Consider the following 25203-nt stretch of genomic DNA (forward strand, 5'->3'; position numbering starts at 1 on the left):
GCACACACCAATGGAAAAAAGGGGAGTATGAACATATAAATTTGTGATCCAGACTCAACAGGAGCAGTACTATTCATGTAATATTCCTCCTAATAGCACTCCAAGGAGGTGACAGATTTCCTTTAAATATAGATTTCAAAATAAAATGTTTCCTTAAAGATTAGACATGTTTTAGTTTTATGGCTTATTCATATTCAATATATTTTTCATGTTCAAAAACCAAATTTAGCGAATAATCTCGAGAATTGTATTGTAGGTGGAACAAATGGGAGTTATCTGTTTATGGACACTGATGGGGTGTATTACATCTCATCTGTCAATGCCTAATAGCTGTTTAGATAACAAGAATCATGTGACCATGGGAATAGATTGGGTTTGGAGTAATTGTTACTTTGCATACAGGGAGTGCAGAATTATTAGGCAAGTTGTATTTTTGAGGATTAATTTTATTATTGAACAACAACCATGTTCTCAATGAACCCAAAAAACTCATTAATATCAAAGCTGAATATATTTGGAAGTAGTTTTTAGTTTGTTTTTAGTTTTAGCTATTTTAGGGGGATATCTGTGTGTGCAGGTGACTATTACTGTACATAATTATTAGGCAACTTAACAAAAAACAAATATATACCCATTTCAATTATTTATTTTTACCAGTGAAACCAATATAACATCTCAACATTCACAAATATACATTTCTGACATTCAAAAACAAAACAAAAACAAATCAGTGACCAATATAGCCACCTTTCTTTGCAAGGACACTCAAAAGCCTGCCATCCATGGATTCTGTCAGTGTTTTGATCTGTTCACCATCAACATTGCGTGCAGCAGCAACCACAGCCTCCCAGACACTGTTCAGAGAGGTGTACTGTTTTCCCTCCTTGTAAATCTCACATTTGATGATGGACCACAGGTTCTCAATGGGGTTCAGATCAGGTGAACAAGGAGGCCATGTCATTAGATTTTCTTCTTTTATACCCTTTCTTGCCAGCCACGTTGTGGAGTACTTGGACGCGTGTGATGGAGCATTGTCCTGCATGAAAATCATGTTTTTCTTACCTTGCAGACTTCTTCCTGTACCACTGCTTGAAGAAGGTGTCTTCCAGAAACTGGCAGTAGGACTGGGAGTTGAGCTTGACTCCATCCTCAACCCAAAAAGGCCCCACAAGCTCATCTTTGATGATACCAGCCCAAACCAGTACTCCACCTCCACCTTGCTGGCGTCTGAGTCGGACTGGAGCTCTCTGCCCTTTACCAATCCAGCCATCTGGCCCATCAAGACTCACTCTCATTTCATCAGTCCATAAAACCTTAGAAAAATCAGTCTTGAGATATTTCTTGGCCCAGTCTTGACGTTTCAGCTTGTGTGTCTTGTTCAGTGGTGGTCGTCTTTCAGCCTTTCTTACCTTGGCCATGTCTCTGAGTATTGCACACCTTGTGCTTTTGGGCACTCCAGTGATGTTGCAGCTCTGAAATATGGCCAAACTGGTGGCAAGTGGCATCTTGGCAGCTGCACGCTTGACTTTTCTCAGTTCATGGGCAGTTATTTTGCGCCTTGGTTTTTCCACACGCTTCTTGCGACCCTGTTGACTATTTTGAATGAAACGCTTGATTGTTCGATGATCACGCTTCAGAAGCTTTGCAATTTTAAGAGTGCTGCATCCCTCTGCAAGATATCTCACTATTTTTGACTTTTCTGAGCCTGTCAAGTCCTTCTTTTGACCCATTTTGCCAAAGGAAAGGAAGTTGCCTAATAATTATGCACACCTGATATAGGGTGTTGATGTCATTAGACCACACCCCTTCTCATTACAGAGATGCACATCACCTAATATGCTTAATTGGTAGTAGGCTTTCGAGCCTATACAGCTTGGAGTAAGACAACATGCATAAAGAGGATGATGTGGTCAAAATACTCATTTGCCTAATAATTCTGCACGTAGTGTATAGATAGCCAATCATTACAGTGGAAGGGGAATTCGATCCAGATTTCAGGATAAATGTCCTCGTGCTTCGTGGTAACGAATCGATTTTACCTAAAATAGTGTAAAAAAAAAAAATCATACTTATCTCCTCCATTTGCTTGCGACGGGCCGGCCACCGCCATCTTGATTGAAGATCTCGGCCGAAATCCCGTACACCGGCCAGCGTGACAAAGTCAGATCTTCAAGCAAGATGGCAGTGTGATTACATTTCTCCTTCTGTTACTTTTACACAGTTTTTACTCTCAGATCATATATGATCACGGCATCTGAGGGGTACAATTATGGGGAGCTGCGCTATTGTAGCTCACTTTCATTGCACCCGCTACTTACAAAAAAATGCACTTCCTGACGAAGTAATTTGTCACTAAGCAAATTTTTTTGTAAAATCGGATTTTCCAAAACTTCGCTTATTTCTAGCAGTCATGTACAGTATGAGGATAGGGTAGAAGCAGTCAGATGACATGACGTGAAAGGAAGAGGAGTGATTAGACATCGTGGAAGCAACCACTACTGGTGGACTTTTTGGCCTTTATTGCTGGCGTCTCAAGATGCTGATAGCACAGGGAGAAAATATATAAAGTTATGGGTCGAGGTGTAACTTTACCCATGTGAGAAAATTAAATAATAAAATGCTGGTTCTGAGTCAGGGCAGTAGAATGCTCAACTGATTAGGTCACGATGAGAACGGAAAATGTAAAAATATCACAAAAAAATTTGAGAATAAATTTTGAAATGTGAGGTATGAGGAAGTGTGTCTAATCTAGTATATGTTGTGGGTCATTTATTATCGTGGTCTGAGCCTGTTTTTGTCCAATTTTACCTTGTTTGGACAGACTACTTGTTTTAGCCACATTTACTAATGATGCTATGCCTGTTTTGGAGTTTTTTTTTAGACTTGTTAGACAGTTTCATGGTGAGGGTGTGGCTAGTTGTGTGTTTTGTGTGCCTATTTATGTAGGTGCGCTTTTAAGTATGACATAAAATGAGTCTTATTTTTACTCCACTCCAGGAAAGACTTACCCTAAGTTCACACCTGAGCGTTTTACAGCGCGTTCCTACACGCTGTAAAACGCTCAACAAGGAGAAACCAATGCTTCCCTATGGAAATGGTTCTCACCTGGGCGTTTTACAGCGCGTATGATCGCGCTGTAAAACGCCCGACGCTCAAAAAAGTTCTTGAGCTTCTTTGGGGCGTTTTGTCGCATACATAGACTTTCGGGAACGCGCAACAATGGGCGTTCGCTTGTCTCTGTATGCGCGATTGTAAACGCCCGTACAATCGCGCATACAGAGCGCTCCATCGCGAACGCTGAGGTGTGAACCCAGGGTTAGAGTACTTTCACACTAGCGTTTTTCTTTTCCGGCATTGAGTTCCGTCAAAAGGCTTCAATGCCAGAAAATAACTGATCAGGTATATCCCCATGCATTCTGAATGGAGAGTAAACTGTTCAGGATGCATCAGGATGTCTTCAGTTCAGTCATTTGGACTGATCAGGCAAAAGATAAAACCGCAGCATGCTATGGTTTTATCTCCGGCCAAAAAAACTGAAGACTTGCCTGAATGCCTTGCATGCACAGACCGAAAAAAGGGTGAAAAAAATAAATGCCGGATCTGTTTTGCTGGATGACCCTGGAAAGACGGATATGGCATTTCAATGCATTTTTCAGCAGGATCCTGATCAGTCTTACAAATGCCATCAGCTGGCATACATTTTGCCGGATCCGGCGGGCAGTTTCGGCGACAGAACTGCTTGCCGGATCACTCTACCACAAGTGTGTAAGTAGCCTTAGGAGGTAATTTATCAAACTGGTGTAAAGTAGAACTGCCTTAGTTGCACATAGCAAAAAATCTGATTCCTCCTTTCATTTTCCAAAACAAGCTATCCAAAATGAAAGGTGGAATCATGATAGGTTGCTATGGGCAACTAAGCCAGTTCTACTATACACCAGTTTGATAAATTACCCCATTGGTTATGTTTGTCTGCTTTTTGTGGGGCTGCGCAACAATGTTATTTAAAAAGTTGCATTGTCTGGTAGACATGCGTCTTTTCACAAATATAAAACGTGTATATAGCTGCGACTTTTTGCCACACTTTTGCGCCTTATTTATGAGCCGACTAATGAGTAGTCTAATTGTACACTATCCACCGTCGCCCTGACAAACACAAAGACACCTCGCCTAACTCATCACCTGCTGTGCGACTCCTTATAAATACTATGCAAAATACTGACAGGCTAATCCACTATGCCGGTCTAATAACACTCTAAAAAACAGACGCGCATGAGAAATGACCTCCATTGCGTTTTATTTTAATACGTTCTATTTTATTACGATATAGATATTTCTAATGGGTGGCTATATATTGGTTCTGTTTGCATATGCTACTAATGCCCCGGAAGAAGCCGCGGTGCGGTGAAACCTCGGTCGGGCATGGATAGTATGAGATGTTTTTATGTGATAAGTACAAATGCTTTTAACTCCTAGTATAATAAAACCTTCAATGTTATCCTTGAATCGAGTTCTGCACTATGGGTCTCCTTTATTCTCATAGCACTAACACTGCAAGAAAACCGGACTGCATGGCTCCAGCCTCCAGAGAATACCAACTACACTAGGCAACTGTATGGATTAGCACAGGAGAACTGGTTATCTACTTGCTGCTAAGCTGCCATTCATCTCGTTGCAGATTGTGGAGTGGCAAGTCTCAGGACTATGAGATGCTGTGTTTTTCCTCTAATGTGAATTGAGAGTCACTGAAAATTGTATTTCTTCTCACTATCTAGAGTAAGGTAGTTGCTACTGGTTTATTTTTCTGTAGGGGGCATAGTTTAACCCTATGGACTGAGACTCTGTAGCCCCAGTTGCTAATAAGAAGATGCAGCCCATAACAGGCAACCAATAAGAAGATGCTTCCTCATCTTTCCAATAAGACGAAGCAGAATTACAGTCAGGTCCATAAATATTGGGACATCTACACAATTCTAACATTTTTCGCTCTATACACCACCACAATGGATTTTAAATAAAACAAACAAGATGTGCTTTAACTGCAGACTGTCAGCTTTAATTTGAGGGTATTTACATCCAAATCAGGTGAACGGTGTAGGAATTACAACAGTTTGCATATGTGCCTCCCACTTGTTAAGGGACCAAAAGTAATGGGACAGAATAATAATCATAAATCAAACTTTCACTTTTTAATACTTGGTTGCAAATCCTTTGCAGTCAATTGCAGCCTGAAGTCTGGAACGCATAGACATCACCAGACACTGGGTTTCATCCCTGGTGATGCTCTGACAGGCCTCTACTGCAACTGTCTTCAGTTCCTGCTTGTTCTTGGGGCATTTTCCCTTCAGTTTTGTCTTCAGCAAGTGAAATGCATGCTCAATCGGATTCAGCTCAGGTGATTGACTTGGCCATTGCATAACATTCCACTTCTTTCCCTTTAAAAAACTCTTTGGTTGCTTTTGCAGTATGCTTTGGGCCATTGTCCATCTGCACTGTGAAGCGCCGTCCAATGAGTTCTGAAGCATTTGGCTGAATATGAGAAGATAATATTGCCCAAAACACTTCAGAATTCATCCTGCTGCTTTTGTCAGCAGCCACATCATCAATAAATACAAGACAACCAGTTTCATTGGCAGCCATACATGCCCACGCCATGACACTACCACCACCATGCTTCACTGATGAGGTGGTATGCTTAGGATCATGAGCAGTTCCTTTCCTTCTCCATACTCTTCTCTTCCCATCACTCTGGTACAAGTTGATCTTGGTCTCATCTGTCCATAGGATGTTGTTCCAGAACTGTGAAGGCTTTTTTAGATGTCGTTTGGCAAACTCTAATCTGGCCTACCTGTTTTTGAGGCTCACCAATGGTTTACATCTTGTGTGAACCCTCTGTATTCACTCTGGTGAAGTCTTCTCTTGATTGTTGACTTTAACACACATACACCTACCTTCTGGAGAGTGTTCTTGTTCTTTCTTCACCAGGGAAAGAATTCTTCGGTCATCCACCACAGTTTTTTTCCGTGGTCTTCCAGGTCTTTTGGTGTTGCTGAGCTCACCGGTGCGTTCCTTCTTTTTAAGAATGTTCCAAACAGTTGTTTTGGCCACGCCTAATGTTTTTGCTATCTTGCTGATGGGTTTGTTGTGTTTTTTCAGCCTAATGATGGCTTGCTTCACTGATAGTGACAGCTCTTTGGATCCTATCTTGAGAGTTGACAGCAACAGATTCCAAATGCAAATAGCACACTTGAAATGAACTCTGGACCTCTTATCTGCTCATTGTAATTGGGATAATGAGGGAATAACACACACCTGGCCATGGAACAGCTGAGAAACGAATTGTCCCATTACTTTTGGTCCCTTAACAAGTGGGAGGCACATATGCAAACTGTTGTAATTCCTACACCGTTCACCTGATTTGGATGTAAATACCCTCAAATTAAAGCTGACAGTCTGCAGTTAAAGCACATCTTGTTAGTTTAATTTAAATCCATTGTGGTGGTGTATAGAGCCAAAAATTTTAGAATTGTGTCGATGTCCCAATATTTATGGACCTGCCTGTATGTATTTGACTAAAAGCAGGACACGGACTCAACTGTTTTATGCATCCATCCAACCAATAAGACACAACATCATCCATCCAACCAATAAGACAACCTCATCCATCCAACCAATAAGACGAGTAGTAAAGGGGCATCTGTCAGCAGATTTGTAGCTATCAAACTGGCTGGTCTGTTACATGTGCACTTGGCAGCTGAATCCATTTGCGTTGGTTCCATGTTCATATGTGCCCACATTGCTTAGAAAATTGATTTTAATATATGCAAATTAGCCTGTGGGAATAACGTGGGTGTTGCCGTTACACCTAGAGGCTCCGCTCTCTCTGGAACTGCCGTGCTGACAGCACTTTCATTAACAGGGCAAAGCAGTGAAAACCTCATCACATCTGACCATGAAAAAGTGGAGAGGACGTGGCAGTTGCAAAGAAAGCTGAGTCTCTAGATCAAGCATTCTCAAACTGCGGCCCTCCAGCTGTTGCAAAACTACAACTCCCAGTATTCCCGAACAGCCTACAGGTATCAGCCTACAGCAGGGCATTCTGGGAGTTGTAGTTTTACAACAGCTGGAGGGCCGCAGTTTGAGGATGCCTGCTCTAGATGTAACGGCAACGCCCCTGTTGCTCCTAGAGGCTCATTTGCATATATTAAAACATCATTTTTCTCAGAAATGCAGGCACATATGAACATGGGACCAACACAGATGCCTTCAGGTGCCAAGTGCACATGTAACAGGTCAGCCAGTGTCATAGGTACAAACCTGCTGACAGATGCACTTTAAGGCCATTCACGCTACTCAGCCATTTTCCCTTTTCCCAGATCTTGATTTTTTTCTTCTATTGTCCCAAATGGTTCTGTTATAGGGAGTCAATGGTTTCTCCATTTTTGTTCATTTACATGTGTGTCAGTGAGTGGTGTGGCTGCTGCTTTCCACCTCTGCCTGTAATATCGGATATCTGGACGTTCCTGTGTGTTATATTAATGGTAGAAATGTTTGTCTCTTGCAGTCAGTTCTCTTGGCACAACGCTTGGTGTGTTTGTAAATGCTGGAAGGATGTGCTGCATTCATTACCGTCATGTCGGGGGACAGGTCTCCAGCTGGATAGATCGTGCTAAGGAATATAATGGTGGCCGTTACAGCGTGTCCCATGTGGAAAATGCTAAGGTGCTGCTCAGGCTCCTCCCACTTTTTGTTTTGCAGGTTCTGTACAGAATATGTACTGCTCAGGTGAGTGACATGGAAATGAGGGTTAAGAATGAAGGAGGCAGAAATAGATGTCTATGTCCCCAACTGTACCTCCATATGCCTCCTGCTACATTCGGTGTAGCTACAGCCTTAGGCTACATTTGCACGACTGTATAGGTTTTGCTGATCCGCAAAAAAAATACGGATGATGTCCTTTTGGCATCTCTTATTACAAAACGGACAAGAATAGGACATGCTCTATATTTTTGTGGGGCTGAGGAACGGACATACGGATGCGGACAGCACATAGTGTGCTGTCCACATTTTTTGCAGACCCATTGAAATGTATGGGTCCTCATCCAATCCGTAAAAAAATGGAACGGACACGGAAACAAAATGCGTTCGTGTGCATGTAGCCTTAGGGGGAGATTTATCAAAGGTGGTGTAAAGAAAAAACTGACTTAATTGCCCATAGCAACCAATCAGATTCCACCTTTCATTTTTCAGAGCTCCTTTGGAAAATGAAAGGATCAAGCTGATTGGTTGCTATGGGCAACTAAGTCAGTTTTCCTTTACACCAGTTTTGATAAATCTCCCCCTTAGTGCCCACTACACCATTAGCTAGAGGGGGTGATTTTGTCTACTCCCTGTCTTAACCCAAGGCTATAGACCACAAACTTTCCTAGGAGCCTGCAGTAATCATAATCTAACATAATGGCCATTGGCCACCAAAGCTACTCAGTTTTATGTCTTCTTGCTCAGGCTTCATCTGGATATTTTATTCAGTCTATGAACTCTAACCTAAGTCTCAACGGGTTCCTGCTGCCCATCGCTGCCATGAAAGTCATAAGTATCATCCCAGTCATTCTTCTGGCTCCTTGTCTGGAGAGAGTCCATTCCTTCCTGTTCTACAAACGAGGTTACAGGCAGCTACCCTGCATGGCCATAGGTGAGTCCCATCACGAATGGTCATCTGGCCAGGAAAAGTGTCCTCTGATGACATGATAACAGCACTGATATCAATATAATAACACATAAGATTTACTGAATTATACTCAGCAACATCGATAAACAAAATCATAATCCATTATAAAGTCTGTGGGTCCCAGGTTTCATGGAGATTACAGTTCTTACGGTTCCTGGAGGAAGAATTATGTTCCATGTCCATGAAAATGGTAATAGTGGGGGTTTGGGCTAGACCTGGTTTGTATACATCTAATACAGTTCCTGCTCCTTCTTCTGATATCTCTGCAGTGTCACACAACTTCATCAATTTATAGATCTATAGATCAGCCCCTTAAAGCTGGAACAGTCACTTGGAGTACTTTTTCTACGTATGCCATTTGCATGCAATAGCAAGGCTGGTTTTGTGAAACAAATGCCAGTTCTCTACTGGAGGTAATAGTGGCGCGGTGCACATATACATACTCGCAGTTCAGATTATTCATGGCCTGACAGATCTCACATGTAATGCAGTTTCCACAGTTCTTAAAGTTTTACAGGCTGCAAATGTGGTTGACAGGCCTGGATGTTATCTCTCTGAGTCAGACTTCCAGTATCTGAACTTTTACTCTCCATTCAGTCACAGGGGTGCAAAACATATATCTCTCTCCCTTTTTCTGTATTTCTCTGAATCTCAGCACTTCAAGTACCCAGCTACAGGGTATAGCTACTTAGCAGATGTCTCTAAAGTATGTGTCACGGCTGTTTAAGGGTAACCAGAGCATACACAGTAAGAAGAGCTACTGACCGGACCCCAAACTAGGGAAGAGAAAGAGTGACCCCTGTCAGACCCTCAACACTCTCCCTATGCTGCTAAAGCACATGCCCGGATCCAAATGGTGGAACGAGGCATGCCCGCGTACCTTAGACTGATGAGCCCTGTAACCCCTACAATAGTGGAAGGGGCACGGCCACCGATGCCCTGCTCAGAATATGGAGGGAACCGGGGCCACCTCAGATCCAGTCAGGAAATCACCAGGTACACAACAAAGTCTGCACACTTAGCTGATGAAGCTGCAACCGCAGAGAAGACGGATCCAAGGGCCGCTGGCAATATCCGGAGTGCTTGCAGCAGCAGAACACAGGTCCAGAGAACTAGTAGCTAAAGAAGTGAAGATACTCAAGGCAGAGCTACAACTGAAAAGAGAAATATAATCCACGCCCTGCAATAGGAGGAGGGGTGATTTAAAGGCAGGGAAATCAGGAGAGACAGCTGGGAGTAAAGACCTCACAACAGGGGCGGAGAAACAGAACAGTGAGAATACCTCCAAACTCTAAGTGACATCATCACAGGGGTGGAGACACAGAGCTGTGAGAACGTCTCAAAGCTCTGGTAGTGACAGTACCCCCCCCTCTACGGGTGGACTCCGGACACCCAGGACCCACCTTCCCAGGATGAGCCCTATGAAATGCCCTGATAAGGCGAGTGGCTTTAATGTCCGACATCGGAACCCACATCCTCTCCTCAGGACCATAACCCTTCCAATGAACGAGGTACTGAAGAGAACCGCGGACAATGCGAGAGTCCACAATTCTGGAAACCTCAAACTCCAGATTGCCATCAACCAAAATCGGAGGAGGAGGCAAAGAGGAAGGTACCGTGGGCTGGACATATGGTTTTAAGAGAGATCTGTGAAATACATTATGTATCTTCCAAACCCGTGGAAGATCAAGGCGGAAGGCAACAGGATTGATGACTGACAAAATTTTATAAGGCCCAATAAACTTGGGACCCAATTTCCAGGAGGGAACCTTCAGTTTAATATTTCTTGTAGACAACCACACCAGATCACCCACATTCAGGTCCGGACCAGGCACACGTCTCTTATCAGCCACACGCTTATACTTCTCACTCATCTTTCTGAGATTACTCTGAATCTTTTGCCAAATGGTAGACAAAGACGAGGAAAATCTCTCCTCCTCAGGTAAACCAGAAAGAGCCCCTCCCGAGAATGTCCCAAACTGCGGATGGAACCCATATGCACCAAAAAATGGTGACTTATCAGAAGATTCCTGACGACGGTTGTTCAAAGCAAACTCAGCAAGAGGGAGAAATGAACACCAATCCTCCTGGTTCTCTGCCACAAAACAGCGCAAATATGTCTCCAGATTCTGATTGAGGCGCTCAGTCTGACCATTCGACTGCGGGTGAAAAGCAGAAGAGAAGGACAGCCGAACCCCCAGGCGAGAACAGAAAGCCTTCCAGAACCTGGACACAAACTGCGTGCCTCTATCGGAAACAATCTCAGAGGGAATGCCGTGCAATTTAACAATATGATCGACAAAAGCTTGCGCCAACGTTTTAGCATTGGGTAAACCAGGGAAAGGAACGAAATGAGCCATCTTGCTAAAACGGTCCACGACCACCAGGATCACCGACTTCCCCGAGGAACGAGGAAGATCCGTGATAAAGTCCATGGACAGGTGTGTCCAAGGACGGGAAGGTATGGGTAACGGGAGAAGGGAACCTGAAGGTCGTGAACGAGGGACCTTAGCGCGAGCGCACGTCTCACAAGCCGCCACAAAACCCTCCACAGACTTACGAAGAGCCGGCCACCAAAATCTCTGAGCAATGAGATCTACCGTGGCTCTACTCCCGGGGTGACCAGCAAGAACCGTATCATGATGTTCCTTAAAGAGTTTGTGACGTAGCTCAGGAGGCACGAACAACTTCCCGGAGGGACAACGGGCAGGTGCCTCAGACTGGGCAGCCTGGACCTCGGCCTCCAAATCGGAATATAGAGCAGAAACTACCCCCTCCGCCAAAATGGGACCCGGGTCCTCGGAGTTTCCTCCTCCCGGAAAACAGCGAGAGAGAGCATCAGCCTTCACATTCTTAATCCCAGGGCGGAAAGTAACAACAAAATTGAATCTGGAGAAGAACAGAGACCATCTGGCGTGTCTCGGATTCATACGCCTGGCCGACTCCAAGTACGCCAGATTCTTATGGTCGGTAAAAACGGTGATAGGGTGCCTGGCCCCCTCCAACCAATGGCGCCATTCCTCGAAAGCCAACTTGATGGCCAACAACTCCCTATCTCCCACATCATAGTTTCTCTCTGCCGGGGAGAGTTTTCTAGAGAAAAAGGCACAAGGTCGCCATTTGGCAGGAGAGGGGCCCTGGGACAAAACTGCACCCACACCCACCTCGGAAGCATCCACCTCAACAATAAAAGGTAAGGAAACATCGGGATGCACCAAGATGGGAGCAGACGCAAAACTCTCTTTAATCTTAGAAAAGGCTGCAAGCGCCTCCTCCGACCAAGAGGAAAAATCCGTCCCCTTTTTTGTCATGTCAGTAAGGGGTTTGACAATAGAGGAATAATTCAAAATGAACTTTCTGTAGTAGTTAGCAAAACCCAGAAAGCGCATCAATGCCTTCTGATTTTCAGGAAGCTCCCACTCCAGCACAGCACGGACCTTCTCCGGATCCATGCGAAAACCAGAAGCAGAGAGGAGAAAACCCAGAAATTGAATCTCTGATACCATAAAAAGACATTTCTCCAGCTTGGCATACAGTTTATTTTCCCGCAGTATCTGCAGGACCTGAAAAAGATGATCCTGATGGGTCTGAACATCAGGGGAAAAAATCAAAATATCATCAAGATACACCAATACAAATTTCCCCATTAAATGATAGAAAATACTATTAACAAAATGCTGAAAGACGGCCGGAGCATTCATCAGGCCGAAAGGCATAACGAGATTCTCAAAATGCCCATTAGGGGTATTAAAGGCCGTTTTCCATTCATCCCCCTCTCTGACCCTGACCAGGTTGTACGCGCCTCTCAGATCCAATTTGGAAAACACCTTGGCCCCAACAATTTGGTTGAAGAGGTCCGGGATTAGAGGAAGGGGATAGGGATCGCGAATCGTGATACGGTTCAGCTCCCTAAAATCTAAGCAAGGTCTCAGAGAGCCATCTTTTTTTTTTAACAAAAAAAAACCCGCGGCAACAGGCGACTTTGAGGGACGAATATGCCCCTTCTCGAGACTCTCGGAGATATAGGTTCGCATTGCGAGTCTTTCCGGTTGTGAGAGATTGTAGAGCCGTGCCTTTGGCAGCTTGGCGCCGGGAATGAGGTTAATGGGACAGTCAAACTCCCGGTGAGGAGGTAGCTCCCGAACACCGCTCTCGGAAAACACATCCGAGAAATCAGAGAGAAATGATGGCAGAGTTTTAGTAGACACCTCTGCAAGAGTGGCTGTGAGACAATTCTCTCTACAAAAGTCACTCCACTCATTTATTTGCCTTCCTTGCCAATCAATAGTGGGGTTATGTCTAGTGAGCCAGGGTAGCCCCAAAACTAGAGGAGAAGGCAATCCGTTAAGGACAAAACAAGATATCTCCTCCACATGAGTGTCACCTACAGCTAGCCGGATATTGTGAACAATGCCTTTCAGAGATCTCTGCGAGAGTGGGGCAGAGTCAATAGCAAAAACAGGTATATCCTTTTCTAATGTACAAACCTGAAAACCATGCAAGGCTACAAATTGAGTGTCAATAAGATTGACGGCCGCTCCACTATCGACAAAAATCTCACAAGGAATGACTTTGCTCTCTAGCGCCACCCTGGCAGACAGGAGAAAACGGGAACTGCAGGTCAAAGGAAAAGCATCAATTCCCACATCAACTTTGCCCAAAGTAGCAGATGAAGCAGAACTTGATGATCTACCTCTTGAGGTTTTTCTCTTATTATCGCTCTTAGAACAGGTCAGGAATCTCATAGACGGACAAACATTTGCCAAATGACCTATGCCCCCACAACAAAAACACACCATATTCTGAGGACTAAATCCTCTTTTATCAGGGGCAAGTCGGCCTAGCTGCATGGGCTCCTCCTCAGAAGGGAGCGAGACAGGATGAGACCCCTGCATACTGAATGAGTCCGCACCATTGCCCCTAGACTGACAATGGCTGGACGGAGAGGTCTTGTTTCTTTCTCTTAGACGCCTGTCAAGGCGTACCGCTAATGACATGGCAGACTCTAAGGATGTTGGTCTCTCATGGAAAGCAAAGGCATCTTTCAAATCCTCTGAGAGACCATGACAGAACTGACTTCGGAGTGCAGCATCATTCCAGCCTGAATCAGCTGCCCATCTCCGAAATTCAGAACAATAAAGCTCCGCAGACAGTTTGTTCTGGCATAGAACACGTAAGTTCGATTCTGCCAGAGCAACACGATCCGGGTCATCATATATCTGCCCCAGGGCCACAAAAAACCTTTCCACGGATCGAAGGGAAGGATCCCCTGATGGCAGCGAAAAAGCCCAAGTCTGAGCATTACCTCTGAGCAGGGAGATGACAATCCTCACCCTCTGTTCCTCATTACCAGAGGAGTGGGGACACAAACAAAAATGGAGTTTACATGCCTCTCTGAAGCGAACAAAATTCTCACTGCCCCCGGAGAACGTTTCCGGAAGTGAGACCTTTGGCTCGCAACAGACTCCATGAGCCGGAGCAGAGCCCAATGCTTGTAGCTGAGTCAGAGATTGACGGAGATCCGCTACTTCCAAAGAAAGACCCTGCATGCGGTCAACCAGGTCAGAAAGCGGATCCATGTCAACAAGGACGGTTTTGGTGGATTATAATGTCACGGCTGTTTAAGGGTAACCAGAGCATACACAGTAAGAAGAGCTACTGACCGGACCCCAAACTAGGGAAGAGAAAGGGTGACCCCTGTCAGACCCTCAACACTCTCCCTATGCTGCTAAAGCACATGCCCGGATCCAAATGGTGGAACGAGGCATGCCCGCGTACCTTAGACTGATGAGCTCTGTAACCCCTACAATAGTGGAAGGGGCACGGCCACCGATGCCCTGCTCAGAATATGGAGGGAACCGGGGCCACCTCAGATCCAGTCAGGAAATCACCAGGTACACAACAAAGTCTGCACACTTAGCTGATGAAGCTGCAACCGCAGAGAAGACGGATCCAAGGGCCGCTGGCAATATCCGGAGTGCTTGCAGCAGCAGAACACAGGTCCAGGGAACTAGTAGCTAAAGAAGTGAAGATACTCAAGGCAGAGCTACAACTGAAAAGAGAAATATAATCCACGCCCTGCAATAGGAGGAGGGGTGATTTAAAGGCAGGGAAATCAGGAGAGACAGCTGGGAGTAAAGACCTCACAACAGGGGCGGAGAAACAGAACAGTGAGAACACCTCCAAACTCTAAGTGACATCATCACAGGGGTGGAGACACAGAGCTGTGAGAACGTCTCAAAGCTCTGGTAGTGACAGTATGCCAGGGTTTCTATTCTCCCAAGCAAAGTTCTATGGAGTCTAGAAACTGTATGCAGGTTATCTCCACAGACTTTTTAACACACATCTCCTCTAAATGTCTGGTACACTTCATAGAAATCTCAATTGCTCCCTCAGAGCCTGGTGTAAGGCTTTGACTCAAGCTGGCTGAATAATTTCTGCTTTCTTCTCTTCTTTCTTTCACTACACTCAACTGCATACATTAGGGCAGCCCCTCTCAGTAACTAAGGCCAGCTTACCCCTTTTAGGGCCTATAGAAAGGTAATTCATCATGTCATATTTCACACATTTTTAACTGTTTAGTAGTGGGCTATCAGTACACAGCACGTGTCTGCAAAATGGTTGTTCACCAGATCATTGCTTATACAACTGCTGTTCAACCATCACCCAACTTCTATCTAAAGTGTATGGCCACCTCTAGTCTTTGTTTCAACATCCAAAAAGGAATGGACCATGGTCAATGTAAGGTAGTCAGATCTGTGTCTTCCATGTTTCTTCTTCTTATCTATTATACAGTACTATTAATGCCAGGGTACAGTACATAAAAAAACTACATAATATGAGAAAAAAAAGCAAGTACAATTAAACATGAATACAATATTTATCTCTGTTCAGGTCCCTGTAATCAGAGATGGACAGCTGGACATGTAGGAAGGGCCGAATGCCCTAGCTCAATCTGACGCCTAAAGGGAAAAAAGTATTATGGGATAGTGGGGGGGGGGGGGGGGATGGTGTCATAGATTCTGATTAAACATGACCACTTTGTCCTACTTCAGAGTAATCCCATGGTCTGCTGTTGGCAATAAGGGAATCAAAGTGTCCTCTATAAGTAAGCTAGTGTCTCTTCTTGTTCCTCCTCAGGGTCTTGGTAATCACGAAGCATTATCCATTTGTGATTTTTCTGCAGTTTGTGGTCACGTTGCTGCTGCGCTGTCCCTGCTAATTGCTGGTATCTATGAAATTCATCGCAAGTGGTTCCCTCTGGTGGAACAGACCCTATCAGGAAAGATTTTGTTAGTGTCTTCCATGTCCTGCCTCCACCTGGCTCCACAATATATTTTCCTAGGAATGGCAGAAGTTATGGTGGCTCCTGCTTGTAAGTCTTAGATAAAATAATTGGACACCCCGCACTATTAATAAGTATCAGCCAATGTTTTATCCAGGTTAAGGCCTCATGCACACAACCATACTTTGTATCCATGTCCGATTAGCATTTTTTGCGGCTTGCATAAAGACCTATTCATTTCTATGGGTTATAAAAAAATTAAAAAAACGGACAGCATCTGTCTGCATCTTGTGTTTCCATGCTGCAAATTAAACATATCCTATTCTTGTCCATATTGCGGAGAGTAATAGTAATTTCTAGTAAAGGGGGCATTCACACAACTGTATTTTCCATCTGCATCCAATCCACATGTTTTGCAGATCGGTTGTGGACCTATTGACTTCAATGGGGCCGTAAAAGATGCAGACAGCACACCACGTGCTGTCTGCACCCCTATGTCTGTTCCGTGCCCCAGCAAAAAAAAACAGAATGTCATATTCTTGTCCATTTTGCATACAAGAATAGGCATTTTTGATCCACAAAATGCAGAATGTACTCGGCCAGTATCCGTGTTTTGCGGATTCCCAATTTGCGGACCACAGAATGGATATGGTTGTGTGAATGTCCCCTAATGAAATGCAGATCGCAAAGAAAAGGTGTCTGTGATCTGCAGATTCATAGTTTGTGGACTTTAAAAAGCTTACGGTCCTGTGCATGAGGCCTAAGCCTGTGATTACACCTTCCTTTTCAAGATCAACACACTTCTTTCCTTATATACTCTATATTTCAGGGTATTCTGCTTCTTCGAACAAGAAACACAGTTCTTCTACTGCAGACTCCTGAAGAGTGTGAAAGTTTTTATCTACTGTATCAATACTCTACACAGTCTACACCACTGTTTGACCTCCACATTTCCGCACAAGAATGACTTGTGAGAGGCCAGATACAGAAGCAGGGTTCTGCCAGCTGCACAGAATAATAAAAACTGGCTTTGTCACCAATACAAACTGCATCCATTTTTAAGCAGATCTTTAGACCTGATGAGGCTGGTGTACTTATGTTGAAAATCAAATGTCAGAATTGTTGTCTCTTCTTGTGACCTCTCACTAGTCACTCTTGTGCAGATTTGTGGAGATCAGGTGGCATGTGGTTTTAGGTTGAGCAGTGATGACTACATTCGTTCATGTTCCTCAGAAGTCTGCAGGAGATGCTGATTAGTCTTCCTATTCCATGGTTGCCACAGATCAGATGTTTATTTGAGGAAGGAGGTACCATGCAGAGGGGGGGGGGGGGGAATAGAGCACACATAGGAGATAGTCATAAATCTGCATGTACGGTTTTTGCAGCAGCACCGAAATCATCTGAAATGTCTGCATGTAATATTTATAGGTAAGCAGCTCCCTTATGTTTAGTCCAGGAAGTTGTGTGGGGTCATTAGGGGTGCGACTCCCTGCTGATATCATAAAGCAGTGATCTGTTAGTGACAGAGGTGAAATTTCTCCTAGACATCAGAAGTTCTGGCTCCTCAGTTATACCATGTCTCCTTGTGGGTGGGGCAACAGAGCTGATGTAATTGATGAAAATGGAATGCACAGGGATCACTGACTGTTGCTCCCTCTTCTCTCCACAGGTTCTTTTATCACATTCTGCCTGGCTCCACGCAGTATCAGGGGTGTTTGTATGGCAGTTATGACTGTGTTTCAGGCACTTGGCTGCTTTATTGGAGCTTTACTGATTAAAATTGTGTTTTCAGCATCAGAAGGTTTGTATAGAGATCTGAACTGTATATGTATAATGTATTGCGTGTGATCAAGGTGTCTAATCTAAACCATACCTCACCTCCATCGCTGATGTATAATGTTACATATCTGGATAGTGGTGATATCTCCTATATCATATAACTCACCTCTGTATAATATAACATATCTATAGTGTGGTGATATCACCTCCTACATTGAACTTTTTTTCCTCAGGAGACTGGTTTCCAGACATCTTGTCAAGTGGTCACTTAGAACACTTCTTCTTCTTCTTGGCCTCTGCAATGCTCTTGAATTCTTTGGCTTTCTGGCAAATATCTTACAGGTAACCACTGGACCTTGAGTGTTGCAGTATTTCTAGACTTTGCCCCACCTTATCATCCAACTTTACAACCTAATTATCCAATAAAGCTGGCATCATCACCTGTGACTGATTCCCAGTCTCTGCTCTAATAACCCAGAACTAAAGTCCTTTACATCCAGATGTAGCAGTAAGGGTCCATAAGAATCTCAGCTTGGGTTTTGGAGTCAGCAGTTCCCACAGTGTATAATCAGTCCAGGAGGCCACATCATACATGAACCCCGTGGACCACATTTATAGAGAAGCCTAGGGGGCCACATCTAGACATGAACCTAGGGGAATCACATCTATACATGAGTCATAGTGTCTGCCTTTATACAGAGCCTTGGGGGCCTCATCTATCCATGAGTGCAGAGGATGCTTTTATCTATGAGCACAGGGGCCACATCTAAACATTACCCAGGAGATTACATCTATCCATGAACTCAGGGACCACATCTATACATGAGACCCAGGGGCCACATATGTATGTGAGCCAAGGTGACTGCATTTATCCTGAAACCGGTACTTTTTCATGTATTTTTTCTGTGACAGGTACTGGGACCTAGATGATCACAATGACCAAGGATTTAGACCAAGTCTTCTGGAGGAGAAGCTGCTGCTCCATGAGAAGTCACTCAAGTTCTATGAGACTTTTCTGGCCTGGCCAGCAACACTTGGCCCATTAGAGACAACATTATAGCCCTCACCCGCAACAATAACTGTGGTGCTTAACATGTTGGGGCACTGTTGAGACCTCTTGGGATGGACACATCCTCTGTGAGATTCTGGAGTCATTTGGTGTTGCATCTATGAAGATTATATTTACATTTTTTCATAGGGAGGCATCTAATCTATGATCTACATTGCAACCTGGTGATGCAGGTTTGAGGCTGCAGTGCCTACTGAAGGAGACAAGCCACAGAGCCTCTGCAATGTATATGTATCAGTAATTCAAAGGATGGGCCCCCGTCGGACAAGGTGGAGCAGTGATTAAGGGGTCATACTGGTAAGAAGGAGAGGTTGGCTTGGATGCTTTGTCTAATAGTCAAATTGTGTTGGTAACATGTTGCACCCAAAAATAATAAGATAGGTCAACTCACGTTAGAGTGGATCAAAAAAGTTAATTAAAATTCTACTCTGATTTACTCTGTTCTCACTGATTTATTAGTATTAAGAATTTTCACATGGAAAGCAGCAGAAGGAATTCCATTCGCCAAGGTGCTCTGAAGTAGCTGGGCCACCATGATGGCTGATTAACTCCTCTATTACTGGTAAATTGTGTGAACGGCCAGGATGTTTGTATGGATCACGGACTACTGTCCAAAATGTTGCAATTTTGGAAGGAGAGGGACAGTGATAGATATCTCTTCTTGTTCTGGGGTGTGAGGTGATGACCAAGGCTCAGGGGACATAACTGGGACACCAGGCTCTGTGCAGTAAATCCTGCTCCCTGAGTTTTTGGGTGATGAAGGGATGGACAGTGCATACCCACTCTTCTGTTTTCTCATTCTTTTGCCCAATTTTCCCATTCTGTTAGTGGAGCCTCCAGGATCCAGATGACTGGGGTCTTTCTTCTTGAAGGTATTGTATTCCTCAGGGTTTGAAAGGTGAACATCTTGTGGACTCTGGGTCTGAGTAGACGAATCTGTCAGGAGAGGCTTCATACACAAATATTTATTGTATTGATTGCTGCGAGTCATCACTTCTTGCCTCTGTAGATGGTTGTGACTTTGAGATTCACGTCCAGCCAAGAGATTAGATTCTCTGCATGGTTTTCCAGGTTTTCTCGCTAAAATTGTATATGTAGCAAATCGATAATTCCACCAGGACTCAGAACTTGCTGTACCCAATGTACTACCAAACTGGCGGATAAACTGTTGCGTTCGGGAGCTGGAAGCAGTCAGTGGACAGCCATGAAGAGTTATTTGTAATGGTCTTGTGTACGAACAGATGATAGGGACATTATTTACCGGGACAGCTTTCAGTCTCCATCCGCTGGTCTGTGCTGAGGTCACATTTTGTGTAATGGACACTTTCTGGTTGGCATGGTTTTCTAGACTTTGGTCTTTCAGTTTTAAGACAGAAATTCCAGTGATGAAAAGGTCTCCTGCATCCTTGGGAGTTATGTGTGTGCTTCCAGGAAGTTTCTGGTGCATTGGCCAATTGTTTCCAACATTGGGGTATCTTGACTTTAGAAGACGACCAGTAGAATACATTTTCTGCTTCTTGTCGTTTTTACTGTAATCCATTCCTACATGGAAAACACAGAAAATGAAGGAACATTTATATTATTTTATGGGCCCTCTAAGACTAGACTAGACTAACCCAGTGTTCTTTCCAGCAGCAGCAGTACAATGAGGGAGAAAGACCATCATTACCCAATGAACAGATCCACGTTGTCCATCTGTAGCGGGCCCAGGAGAAGGAAGAGAATGGGAGTAGAAATAGTAGTATCAGTAATGGAGGTAGAGGTTACTTAGTCTGATGTTCTCCTGAGCCATGCAATGATGGAAAGGGTGCATCTGTGCTTCTCTTCAGGACACTCCCAGGGTTTGGGGCTCTCCTGCCTGGTGGTGGTTCGGAATGCCCTTGGTGGTGATGTTCTAAGGCAGGGGCGGGGAACCTCCGGCCCGCGGGCTGCATATGACCATTTCATCTGGCCCCCGGCCCCTGCCAGAACATATTGTAAAGATGCTAATGAACGCTTCCATTATGGAAGCGGTCATTAGCATGCGGGAGGCACAGGAAGGTGAGAACAGTGCATTGCTAACTGTACTCATCTTCCTTGGTCTTCTTCCGGCCTCAGGCTGTGCCCTGACATGTACAGTGTCAGGACGTAGTGCACGTAGACACACACTATGACCTGACGCTGTGCGCTGTCAGGTCACAGTGTAGCACGACTGGGAGAAGACCAGGGAGGGTAAGTGAATCTGCCAAGTGGCAGCGCTGTCCGAAGCTGGAGAGCTAAGTTTCTTTATTTCTTTATTTATTTATTTTAAATGTCTGATCTGAGGTCCGATTGGGGCTGATATAAGGTTGGGGAGGGTCTTATGGGGGTCTGAGCTGAGGCTAGGGGGGTCTGATGGGGGCTGATCTTAGGCTGGGGGTCTAATCTGAGGCAGGGGGTCTGATGGGGTGTGATATGAGTCTGGGGAGTCTGATCTGAGGATGGGGGGCCTGTTGGGGGTCTGATCTGAGGCTGGGGAGGGTCTGATGGGGGTCTGATCTGAGGCTAGGGGGTCTGATGGGGGCTGATCTGAGGCTGGGGGGGTCTGATCTGAAGCTGGGGGGTCTGATGGGGAGTCTGATCTGAGGCTGGGGGGCCTGTTGGAGGTCTGATCTAAAGCTGGGGAGTCTTATAGGGGCTGATCTGAGGCTGGGGGTCTGATCTGAGGCTGGGGGCCTATTGGGGGTCTGATCTGAGGCTGGGGTCTGATAGGTGTCTGATCTGAGGCTGGGGGCCTATTGGGGGTCTGATCTGAGGCTGGGGGTCTGATAGGTGTCTGATCTGAGGCTGGGGGCCTATTGGGGGTCTGATCTGAGGCTGGGGGTCTGATCTGAGGCTGGGGGATCTGATCTGAAGCTGGGGAGTCTGATCTGAGGCTGGGGGTCTGATCTGAGGCTGGGGGGTCTGATCTGAGGCTGGGGGGTTGATCTGATCTGAGGCTGGGGGGTCTGATCTGAGGCTGGGGGGGTCTGATCTGAGGCCGGGGGGGTCTTATGAGGGTCTGATCTGAGGCTGGGGGTCTGATGGAGACTGATCTTAGGGTAGGGAGGGTCTGATGGGCATCTGATCTGAGGTTGGGAGGTCTGATTGGGGTGTGATCTGAGGCTGGGGGTCTAATCTAAGGCTGGGGAGGGTCTCATGAGGGTCTGATCTGAGGCTGATTTAGGCTGGGGGGTCTGATAGGAGGCTCATTTGAGGCTAATGGAGGTGGGGTGCAGAAAGGGGCCGAGAAAGGGACAGTTGTGAAGAAAGAGGCAGGGACAGTGGCAGGGAGATTGAAAGCTGGGTGAACCCCTCTCTGGACCCCTCTGGGTTTATCTTGGCTGTCATTAATGCCAAATAAAGAACTAAATATATAACATTCTCAACTTAAAAATTAGACTGCTATATGTGGTCAAAATGGTGCCTGTACTATTTGTAATATATAGTGCAGGCACCATTTTGTGCTGCAAAAATACAGCACTCTAGATTTTTTTAATTGAAGCGCAATATCTGTAACTTACCCCTAAGTCAATTATATGTTTGACCAAATATAGCCGTAAAATTTTTAAGTTGAGAATTTTGTATGGCCCCTGAACGATGTTACAAATATCCAAATGACCCTTGGCAGCAAAAAGGTTCCCCACCCCTGTTCTAATGTGTAAGGCAGTGTTCCCTGAAGTGTAAGGCAATAAGGCAGGTTTAACAGGTGAATGGTTCAAATACATCAGTTACATTTCTCATCATGCATTGACTGTCAGTTCGTATACAGTTTTGCACTTTCCTCTGGTCTTGCAGTTCTCACAGCTGCAAAGGTAGTTTACAAGTCAGGTCTTTCTCTTAAGCACTACACTTTGGTCTCTAGCTCAAATACAAGCATCCAGAAATAGGTGTGCAACACTTCCCTGACTGCTTTTTGCTTTCTCTCACTGAGTTCTTCTACTCACAAGCGGATCCACAATGTCCTCTGCAGGATGTGGTCCTTAGCAGATCCCCAGTCTGTCTTTAAATGGAACCTGTCACCTGGATTTTGTGTATAGAGCTGAGAACATGGGTTGCTAGATGGCCGCAAGCACATCCGCAATACCTAGTCCCTATAGCTCTGTGTGCTTTTATTGTGTCAAAAAACTGATTTGATACATATGCAAATGAACCTGAGAGGAGTCCTGTCCCTGACTCATCTCAGGTTAATTTGCATATGTATCAAATTGTTTTATTTACACAATAAAAGCACACAGAGCTATGGGGACTGGGTATTGCGGATGTGCTAGCGGCCATCTAGCAACCCATGTCCTCAGCTCTATACACAAAATCCCAGTGACAGGTTCCCTTTAAAGTATGTTCAGACTTCTGAAGCCTTTCATCTCCTAGACAAAGTCTGTTAGACAGGTTATCTCCACAGTTTGAATTTTGCACACCTCCTCTTGACACTGATATGCTCCACAATATGCTCTTTTGCTTCTTTCTCTTTTTTCCTTGAAGGCTGGTGTCAAAGATTTTCCTCTACATTTTTGCTTCTCTCAGGCTCGTTCTCATCACAGAGATGTTTTTTTTAACTTTTGCTCACTGCTCTGTCTCACACTGTTCTTAGTATATTCCTCCTTATGGGGATGGTGGCACAGCCCCACCTAGCAATGGTTGTTATGGCCTGTGCAAGGTCACACTCCTTGTGCGTGTCACACACAGAAAATGCATAAAATACATTTTAAGTAGTGGACCACTGCCGTAGCAATGGGATTTTGTACATCTGCTGGACTGGACATCAATCTGCCACAAGCTGCATACTGTAGTTGGTAACTTCGGGGCATGTAAGCCATACCCGGGAATAACCCAACCCCAGTCAGGCCCTCCCACTTACGTGTGGGACAGTTCAAGTTTCCCAGAATCCTCTCAGAAAATTAGGGACAGTTCTTGAAAATTTTAGATGGCTGATGACTATGTATTAATATGTCATCGTGAGACTTTCAACTGCTAACACATCACTATGACATTTCTATGATGTTTTTTGGCTTTGCAGCTCTCCATCCATTCCATATGTCACAGGGGTAACAGAGGCAGAGGGAGTTGATTGTACGCTGCTCACACGGTACAGCTTCTGTATTTGTCTCTGTGCTGCCTGCAACATGGAGAAAACACTGTGGGCATCTGGGAATCTACTTTGTGGCGGCAACACTAAATCCTTAAAGGGGTTGTCTCTCTTCAGCAAGTGGCATTAATCATGTAGATTCAGTTAATACAAGGTACTTGCCAGTATATTGTGATTATACATATTTCCTTCTTTGCTGGCTGGATTCATTTTTTCATCCCATTATACATTGCTTGTTTCCATGGTTACAGACCACCCTGCAATCTGTCAGTGGTGGTCATGCTTGCAAACTATAGAAAAAAGCATCAGCCTATGTGCGCTCCCATGTTCTGGTCACAAGAGAGGCCGGCACTTTTTCCTATAGTGTACAAGCACGGCCACCATTGATGGATTGCAGGATGGTCGTAACCATGGAAACAAGCAGTGTATACTGTGAAGGAAAAATGAATCCAGCCAGCAATGGAAGCACTATGGATAATAACAATACATTAGTAAGTGCCTTGTATTAACTGCATCTACATGATAAATGCCACTTACTGAAACCCCTTTAATCCTGCAGAGCGTGTCTTCATTTACTATAGACAATGAAGACTTTCCCTCTCTGTCATCAGCCAAAAAGGGGCATATACATAAGCTGTACAGTATGAGGGACACACCAACAGCTTCTCATATCTCAACTCATGGTTCATCACTAGAATCAACTTCAGCTACAGAGCATATAGAGGAAACACGTGGATCCAGGTTACAGTCTTCTCGTCGTCACCCTCCAGCCGGCGCCATCTCATCCCCGTTACTAATTAATGGCGATAATGATCCACTTAACAAGTGGCAAGTGCTGTGGTCATATTCAAGAATCTATGTCAGAGCCAAGAGATGAAGCGTCTCAGAGCAAAGCGTCTCATCCGATAGACTCTCCTCTGGATGTGAGGCATTTAACTCATACCACACTTTACTGGTGCAGAATCTTCTGAAATCTGGACATGCCTGCACAACATTGAAGAAGAATCAGCTAAAATCTGTGGTGACACTAACAAAGGAGGAGGGCATTTACTTTTTATTTAGTACAGGGACAAGACATCAAGCCTTGAGATGGGGAGTGGTGGAGGAGCCTGGCGAGCGGAAGGCCTGGTAACTTCCACAGCCCATCCTAATCCGATATGTAGTTTACCCGCTCATCTCCATCGGTAAAACAAAATATATCAGAAATTGTAGAAATAATGAAGCAGATGATGTTCTTCATATTTATGAAAAACTTCAACTTG

The 25203-nt window shown here is 44.7% G+C and overlaps 1 protein-coding gene across 1 annotated transcript in view; it reads left to right on the plus strand.

Annotated features, from left to right (window-relative positions):
* SLC15A5 (solute carrier family 15 member 5) overlaps positions 1 to 18849 on the plus strand; it is a 37501-nt gene extending 18652 nt beyond the window's left edge. Inside the window, exons 4-9 of the mRNA XM_044285790.1 lie at positions 7566 to 7782; positions 8503 to 8689; positions 15912 to 16100; positions 17680 to 17811; positions 18023 to 18131; positions 18702 to 18849. Coding sequence (XP_044141725.1) covers positions 7566 to 7782; positions 8503 to 8689; positions 15912 to 16100; positions 17680 to 17811; positions 18023 to 18131; positions 18702 to 18849 — 982 coding nt within the window. The remainder of the gene's footprint in view (positions 1 to 7565; positions 7783 to 8502; positions 8690 to 15911; positions 16101 to 17679; positions 17812 to 18022; positions 18132 to 18701) is intronic.
* Positions 18850 to 25203: the final 6354 nt, after the last annotated feature.

The sequence above is a fragment of the Bufo gargarizans genome, chromosome 3, assembly GCF_014858855.1.
Source record: "Bufo gargarizans isolate SCDJY-AF-19 chromosome 3, ASM1485885v1, whole genome shotgun sequence".
NCBI classification, from domain to species: domain Eukaryota; kingdom Metazoa; phylum Chordata; class Amphibia; order Anura; family Bufonidae; genus Bufo; species Bufo gargarizans.